Source organism: Diadema antillarum, unplaced genomic scaffold, assembly GCF_040938485.1.
Source record: "Diadema antillarum isolate AM-2024a unplaced genomic scaffold, OU_Dant_1.0 seq00000009_RagTag, whole genome shotgun sequence".
Taxonomy (NCBI): Eukaryota; Metazoa; Echinodermata; class Echinoidea; order Diadematoida; family Diadematidae; genus Diadema; species Diadema antillarum.
This window is the reverse complement of record NW_027271131.1, coordinates 684,149-692,682: the sequence shown is the minus strand read 5'-3', so window position 1 is coordinate 692,682 and position 8,534 is coordinate 684,149. Positions and strand designations below refer to the sequence as shown.

The window sequence follows — 8,534 nt, the reverse complement described above, 5'->3', positions numbered from 1 at the left end:
AGAGAGTTCTCACTGAACTTGTGAAAGGTGATTTTGCAGCAGTCGAGAGAGAACCTTTGAACCTTAAACTCTCAGTGTATCATGTGATACCCCTGTTTTCTCCTCGTGTTCGTCAACATGATAACCTGGCATGTCGAACATGAGTATAATCCTTGCTATGATGTATGCAACCATGCAGCGAGATTTGTATGCAACCGTCTCGATTGCATGTCTTTGGCATTTTTTCCCGTCTTGGCTGATTTTGTTTACATCGCTCCCTGTGGATGAATCTAATTCCTTTTCTTCTCATTTTGGATGTTCTCATGTTGCTATTTTTATCATCTTGTCCATCTTGCATGTATACATGCTGAAAGTGTCGATAAGTTTAAATAATTGCTGAAAACTTATATATTATTTACTCAATCCTAATTTTGTTGTTCTTGTTATACATAATGCTGTATTTTAATTCAATATTTTTTTTTCGTATTAATGCGCTTTAAACGTCAGTATTAAGCAGTATTAACAATTATTAATTGTTATCATTATTATTATCATTATTATTATTATCATTTTTTATTATTATTATTATTATCATGATTCTTGTCACATGTAAAAATTGAACACTAATAAAGGAGCAATCTGTATACGTAACCGATACCTATGTGATATATGACATTACTACCATCACTGAAAGTCACAAATTATTGTATCCCACAAGTTCATTGCTCCATCTATCCCTCTTTACTTACTCCTAAGATGATTTTCTCTCTGTCTCTTTCTGTTTTCTTCTAATGTACCACACTATCAACGGACAAGTTCTATTCTATGTGGAATATATATCCCTGACCTACAGAAAGATAATTCGTATTGTATGCTTCCATGATATTTCGTTACGCTGTAGATAGGGTATACATGTATGATGTATAGTGTTTATTGCGACTGCGTCTTTATCTATACATACAGTATTCAGCATTTTTCTTCTCTGTCCTCTTCCAATACCCCCCCCCCCTCCCCGCAGGGTTGCAAAGCATAATCAAGACGTAAATTACCCGGAGACGTCACCAGGGGGACCGAGATTTCATTCTACACGATCGCCATGGCAACGGCATTCGCAGTAATAGCTTTTCTCGTCTGCCTCCAACGTACAGCAACAGGTTAATTATATCTCAGTGGTTGAAGTCACACAGCTTATTCTAAGTTGCATTTATCGACGGATTTATTTTCTTTTTCTGTGTTTTAGTTAGCTATATTTGCAAAGAAGCGCAGGCTTGAAAGTAAATCCGTCTTCCCAATGTACCACATTGCCTATATCAACAATTCTTTCAAATTTACAGTACGAGTGTCTTGCTCCTAGGTTCTTGTTTTGGCAAAAAGGCTGAAGAGAGAACAGTCAGCAATTTCCCAACCATTGCTGTTGATAAACGAGCGTACGTTATGATACATGGCTTTGTTGCATGGATTCAACCCTGGTCGAATTTCAAACCTATTTTCGTTGATAGCTCGAGGCATCTCTTCAATATTTAATCACTGCTCACTATATAACAACCTGTTAACTCCAATGGCCAAATGCACATAAGCTTGCATAGACTTGTGTGATTTATTGAGATTTGCAAAATGGAAAGTGTAGACGTATAGAAGCAGGTGTTTCAATGCAAGTCTTGCATTTCAAACCAAGTTGGGAGTTTGATTATTTTCTTTTTCTCAAAGCTAATCTGGGGAAACATTTCAAATATTTTCAACAGATGCGGGTCCGCTGTACAGCATCAAAAACATCGTTGCAATAAATTCGTTGGCATGCATGAAAATTAAATGTGAAGAAAAAAAATAAGCAAGACCATTGGGTAAATAATATACTGAAAGTGCACGTTATGCATTGAAAAGAAAATTCATTGTTGAGATTTGCTTATTTTGTCACAGCCGATAAATATTTCAATAGATTGATATGCGATGTATTAATTCATCATATGCTACATTCATGTAAGATATTCCATCAAGTGTTGTAGGGTTTACAGCAAAGGGCTTATACGGTGATATACATTATAAATGATATAAACTTTATTTTTCATAATTGCATTTGACTCGTAGAAGTGTCAACGCAACTACCCAGCGGAGACTTAAGAATAAGTTCGTCAGAATCTAGTTTGCTACCGACGGCTACACCAACGGTGTCATCTTTGATGTCTGCATCGCCCACCTCTACGATTATATCCAGTTCCTCGTCGATGACGGATGACAACACGACGTCGTCGATATCGAATCCGTTATCATCGTCGCCATCGTATTCATCTTTGCCGACGTCAATACAAATATCTCCAACGGCGACTCTTCCAGTTGCACAGATGAATAACAGTAAGAGTATCAGTGTCACCACTTCGCTTTCTATTGATAAAAAGAAATGCCTTTATAAGTCGTCTATAGGTAATATCAAGGTCCGTTGCTTCTCATAAAATAATGGGCTATGTACATACAGGAGTGTGAAATCGTAGGTGATATTCTTACAGAGTGGCAGTTTTGTGTTTCATTCCATTATCAGTGTACCTTCCCTTTACGGATTAAAATTTTATGAAACGCAATATTCTCGCTGAGCAAATTCCAAGGAGCGCTGGAATCATTTCGAATGGATTTGGCGCTTGAATGACGCTTTTCATTTTGCAAACAGAAGCTGAATATTTATCATAATCACTGAAAACTCTAATGTCCAAGAGGCGTGATTATTTACTCCGGACGGCACAAGCTGCAAATTTTGTGAGTGCCTTACAAACATATCTAAGATTGGATGTGACAATGGACAAAACTGGTAGACGATCGTTTGTAAATTTGTGTAAGATTGACCGGTGTTTCCATCAGCGCTTTCGATCACCCAAGCTGAATTTGTAATACTTTACATAGTTTTTTGTGAGAATGTTTTATTCTGTCATTTTCACGGATCGATGCCAAAGAAAGTATTGGAAGATCGCAACAACAGCCCACCCATGATTTAACAGCATGGAAATATTTCAAGCAATTATAGTATTCATATCCAAGTTTAAAGGGGATGGCTAGTAACTGATCAGTGAGAATCAGTGGGAATGCTGGGGGATGATTGTTCCAATCCTTGTGAGATTCATTTAAGAGTACATTATATATATTGTTGTGTGAAAATTATTTGCTTCAGAATGGCCTCATATTCAAGTAATGTGCAGTTTACTGTTTCCAGGTTAGCATGCCTGTAAGTGACGGGTCGATCGTTGACATTAAACTGCACATTACTTGATTATGAGACCATTCTGAAGCAAATAAATTTCACACCACAATAGATATATAATGTACTCTTAAATGAATGCCACAAGGATTGGAACAATCATCCCCCAGCATTCCCACTGATTCCCACTGATCAGTTACTAGCTATCCCCTTTAAAGTTTTGTTTATGTAGTTACTTCGTTTTGTCTTTGGTTTGTCATCTTGCAGATTCTACGGGCAGTCAAGGTTTTGTCTCGGCATCAATCACAGCCTCTAGCGTCCCGCCAGACTCGGTGTTAGTGACTACCGATAGTTTGATTGTGACGGATGAAATCACTGGTAAGTTTCAAATTCCTCTAGTTTGGGAGACCTTTAGATAGAAAAAAAAACCAACAACAACAACAACAACATGACTTCTTTGATTCACATGGCTAACTGTAGTGACCAGTCCTTTAGAGTGAACCGTCCGCTATTTTTTTAATCCATTTGATTTATTGGCAGTGATAGAGACATCGCTCAAGAACTAAAAATAAGGTGAACTACTTTTCTTAGCTAAATTACTAGCGGTCTTATAAAAGTGTCTGGGTCACATGCAAAGGGAATATAGCTAAGATGTGGATTGCTATTCTCCTCCGATTGTTGCCGTTCAATTCAAGATTAAAAACGGCAGTAACTCGATAATAGTTCTACACAATACAGGCCCAGAACTACGTTGTGGTATGTGATGAGATAATAGTATTATCTCGTATAAAACGTTTCATCTACCTAGCAAATGCTTTCCATTATCTTTAGATTACTTTCCTGTCTCATTCCTTGCTTTCAATCATCGTTGGAAGCATTGAGGCATTTGAGTTACTGCCAGGATACACAAATTAAGAATCGGTCACTTCATGAGAAACAAATCGAATGAAATAATGTTGATATAGAACGTAGGACGAGCAAGAAGGTTGAGACTAACAAATTTACAATGTTTGTGATTTTCAGCTCCAAACAGACCTCTCTGGCTTGTAGAGTGTACTACAAAAATAATCATAAAAAATCAATAAGTTATCTTCCCCCACTTTCCTCTTCCTCTTTCTTTGCACAAACAACAGAGATTTACATCACGACGCCAATGGTATCCTTGGAAGAGACAACATTGAGAGCGCCACCATCGTCAACCGCGAGCATAATTCTGTCGACGCCGGTTCAGTCACATGCCGCTAGTTACAGCTCTAACGCTGGCAGACTTTCTGCCTCCCCAATTCCGCCACTGCCGACAGAAAGCCCTTTTCATTCGCTGGAGACTGAATCTATTCCATCATCACTGATTCCACAGCATCTTCACAAACCATCGCTATTTTTAGCAACCCCGACACCCCTAGCCTACAGCGACAAATTATCTTCAGAGCCAATTACTTTTTCCAGTGAGAATCTATTGATAGGAACGCTGACACCAAGCATGTCGTCTACTAATTCAGCATCAGTGTTGAGTTCAATTGCATTTTCAAAACTGTCCACAATTACGAGTTCTGCGATGTTGTCACCTTCTTTGCAAGACACGCCCATTCCTGATTATACTAGTCCGTCTTATACACAACCGTATGTCACGCCCATACAGTCTTCAATGAACACCATCTCCATCTACAGCAGCAAGACGCGCGCGTATGATTACGCCACGTCCATGTCGTCTCCAATTACTCCCCTTGCGCTGTCGCCTACACCCCTTGCCGGTGGGACACCGGAGTTTATCGGGACGTCTGTAGAATTTACCCCGTCGCCATCCGCAACGTTCACAACTGCAATGGACGCAACCTATCAAACACAAATTTTATCGACTGTATCCTCGTCCGATGTTCCCGGCAACATCACAGAAAGCACGCCTAAACTTATGCTAATTTCTTCGACGGTATACGAGCCCGGCTTCACTGCCCTCGTCACTGATCCTCTAAGCACATCTCAGCCGGAAACGAGTTCAAACGAACCAGTGGACGGGTGGTCTACTGCAAGTGTAGGCGTTGGTATGGCCATCCAAGGCACCATGGTTTTATCGGGCAATTGCTCCGTGATTATTGTCAACAAATCAGACTTTATAGAGCGCTTTAAGACATCAATATCTTCTAATATTAGTATGAACTTATCTAGAATTACAGTCACAGAGGTGTCATGTGATCCCATGGAAGTCAATTTCACTCTATTTGTATTTGATATGCCCGAGTCTGACGTGGTGGAGGCTCGCAACAGACTTAGAGATAATTACCGGGCCTTCAGACTAGATATCAACGGACAAGTGTTTACCGCCGAGTCCGTTGTATTTCACAGCGAGCCGTACGCGGATGTCCCGCCTAGCTCGGGCGCCCCACCGGTTACCGACGATGACGGGAGCGGATTACCTTTCGAACATCAACAGCGACTCATCTACATCGTCATCGGAGTCGTGGTTGGCTTCGTGGTCCTCCTGGCGCTGATCGTCGTCGTCCACCACGCGATGAGGAAAATGTGCAAGAAGAGCACGCGGTCGTTCGACATCCGAGACGAGCCCTGTATCAAACTCACCGACTTCAACATGGCGCACACTTGTATCCCGCGCCCTCGCAGCATCTACAGCTCCATCGGGGCAGACGGCAAGTTTTATCGCTACGATGACAAGGAGGTACACTGCTTGGTTGGATTTTAGTTTCTTTATTTCTTTTGTACACTGCAAAAAGTTGGGTGTTAAATATGACACACCGAACTGGTGTTAAATTTTCCGGTGCTCATCAATAATATTGTGGTGTTACATAAATACGTCCGGGTGTCATTTCAAAATATAGAACTTGTTTTTAAAAAGGTAATTAGTTCTTGTTCTTCTCGTTGATTTTGATTTCAACAAGTCGTACAAGAACTTCCCGATAAAGTATTTGATATTTTTTAAATAAAAAAAAGGTTCTCAACCGATCATTGTGCAGTACACCTGTATAAAGTTACAAAGATACGAAATATTAGGACACTTGTAGGGGATGAAGTTATTTGATTGGAATTATAATTGAACACTTATATTCGTAAAACGGAATGATGTGAATGACTGCAAACAAAACAGCATGAAGGCTTGTCAGTAGGACACATTAAAAAAGAAGAAAGCACTTTGCAAAGCAGTGAATGGTAAATCACAGTACTGACGAAATTATACAATTAAAATACATGAATCATTGTCGTTTATTTCATTTCAACAGTTTTATTTTCTCGATTGCAATTTTAGTTTTCTTCCATTAATTTTCTCTTCTATTGCACATGCCACTATATCTGACAAAAATAAAAATAGCAGCTATTATTGGAGTAATAGCAAACGACGTTTTTGTGAAATCATTTCCCCCACAAGTCAGTTATACTCTTGCTTCGGCGTAATACATTTTTCTATACTGGAAAGTCGACAAACTCTAAACTTCAGCTTTAACACGAGAGTCCTTTTTTCACGTTTTTGCAATGAATCTTTTCGTAATTCCATCTGTGTGTTGCTGTTCTTCTTCTTTGTTTAATTTAACTTTAAAGCGAGGAGGCCACCCGCCAGCAAGCCCGACCTCATCGTTCATGTACGCAAACTCGGAGGAGATCAAGGAGCATTACCACGAGGTCATTGACCCTGCAGGTCATGGCTCGGTGACCCCGGACACGCCAGATAATCGTGACTTTGGGCGCAGTGGTCTACCAGACTGGAATCTTCCACTTATAGACGGTGAGAGCAGCTTGATTACAATCACAGCTGCTTGGGTCACAGTTTTTGCTGTTGGCAACATTTTTTGTATAATTATGAATAGCATAAGACGTCTCTATATATTCATATATAACATGATAAACGACATCTCTTTATATTTCTCTATAATAACTTATGTTATGACACCTGTTTTATATAATACATAAGCATATTATTTTGTATTCAATTCCAATCAATTCTATTCTATTCTATTCTAAATATTCTATCGTCCATTTCGTAGAATTCATTTTGTTGCATGTATTCTTTATATCATTATTTTTCTTCTATTGTATTATTTTGATATATTTTGTGATATCTTATCCATCAATATACATACATGTACCAAGGATAGCTAGATCTTTCTTATCCAAGTAACATGCAACGGTTATATTCTATCAATATTATATAATATATATATATATATATATATATATGTAACTTTTTTCCAAGTTACATATTGGAATATACATACTTTCATATACAAACCGTTGTGTTATGATTGTTTCATCCCCAATGTCAAATCTACAAAACAGGTGCAGTCCCAGCTAATAGCAGTGTGAGTCCAGATCTCATCTCGTCCGTCGACTCTCGCCGTTCCAGCCCACCGTCCTGCTCATCGGGGACATTTCGGCCCCCATCCAACTCAATCTCGACCCTCAACAACCGACCCGTCTTCTCGCCGCCAGCTCCCCCGCCTCCTCCGCCGCCGCCCTTGCCCACGCCGACACTGCTCAGCGGCACGCTGCAGTCGCGCACGAGCTGCGATGCCAGCTCGGAGATGACCGATTCGTCCGGTGACACGAACACCTTGACCAAAGGCAGCTCGGACGTCGGTGCGTCGATGATGGGCATCGACAACCCTTTGATGACGCCGGAAGAAGACTACGATTACATCGATCCCGGCATCGAACCGAGTACCTCTAATCGTATGAAACGTTATATGATACACTAACGTTTAATTTCAGGATTTCACAGTTTCACTTCTAACCAGTAAAGTCTACGTAAAATATCAACAAGACCGTATGTATTTGAGCATATTTGTTTACGAGTGTTTATATTCATGCGGTGTGCGTGAGTTTCATTACCACGTGTTTTGGAGCCAAAGGAGCCAAAGAACCTTTCCGAGGATAAAATAATGACCTCAGAAAGCATTTTGCGAGTCTTCGATGGTCGAATAGTTAGTTCTATTGTGATCGAATTTGACGTCCCGAGGACAAAAGATAAGACGGAAGAAATTTATGTGGGTAAGGCCATGACAGAATGTGTGTGTGTGTGTGTGTGTGTGTGTGTGTGTGTTGGTGGGTGTGTGTGCGTATGTGTGTGTGAGCGTGTGTGTGAGTGTATGTAACTTGTGCGTGCTTGTGTGACTGTCTGTTTTGTGTATATGTCTGAGAATCACTTATCCTGACCCACACGATCATTGTCAATACACGTGTAGTGATACATCATTGTACACAATAACGAATCGTCATTCCACTCATACGGCAGGCAATATGATGTTAACACATCATTTGTTTTGACAAGTCGCACATCTTTAACCCCGCAACCAAGTGTCTTATAATTTTATCTTAGTGTGTGAATAGAGAATATTGTTTGTCTTAAAGAAATTATTTTCTGATTATTTTA

At 39.9% G+C, this 8,534-nt stretch overlaps 1 protein-coding gene across 1 annotated transcript; it reads left to right on the top strand.

Annotated features, from left to right (window-relative positions):
- Nucleotides 1–2,192: 2,192 nt before the first annotated feature.
- On the top strand, nucleotides 2,193–7,860 carry LOC139725004 (uncharacterized). Its single transcript, XM_071636095.1, has 5 exons — nucleotides 2,193–2,328; nucleotides 3,428–3,538; nucleotides 4,294–5,831; nucleotides 6,707–6,890; nucleotides 7,454–7,860. Exons 1-5 carry the CDS (start codon nucleotides 2,202–2,204, stop codon nucleotides 7,858–7,860), a joined length of 2,367 nt encoding a protein of 788 aa, XP_071492196.1. The 5' UTR covers nucleotides 2,193–2,201.
- Nucleotides 7,861–8,534: the final 674 nt, after the last annotated feature.

Excerpts from the sequence above, each read along its gene's own strand:
- LOC139725004 (XM_071636095.1), top strand. The coding sequence starts at position 2,202 with ATGACGGATGACAACACGACGTCGTCGATATCGAATCCGTTATCATCG. Across the intron at positions 2,329-3,427 it reads AGTTGCACAGATGAATAACA|ATTCTACGGGCAGTCAAGGT; the intron begins GTAAGAGTATCA and ends GTCATCTTGCAG. Across the intron at positions 6,891-7,453 it reads GAATCTTCCACTTATAGACG|CTAATAGCAGTGTGAGTCCA; the intron begins GTGAGAGCAGCT and ends GTGCAGTCCCAG.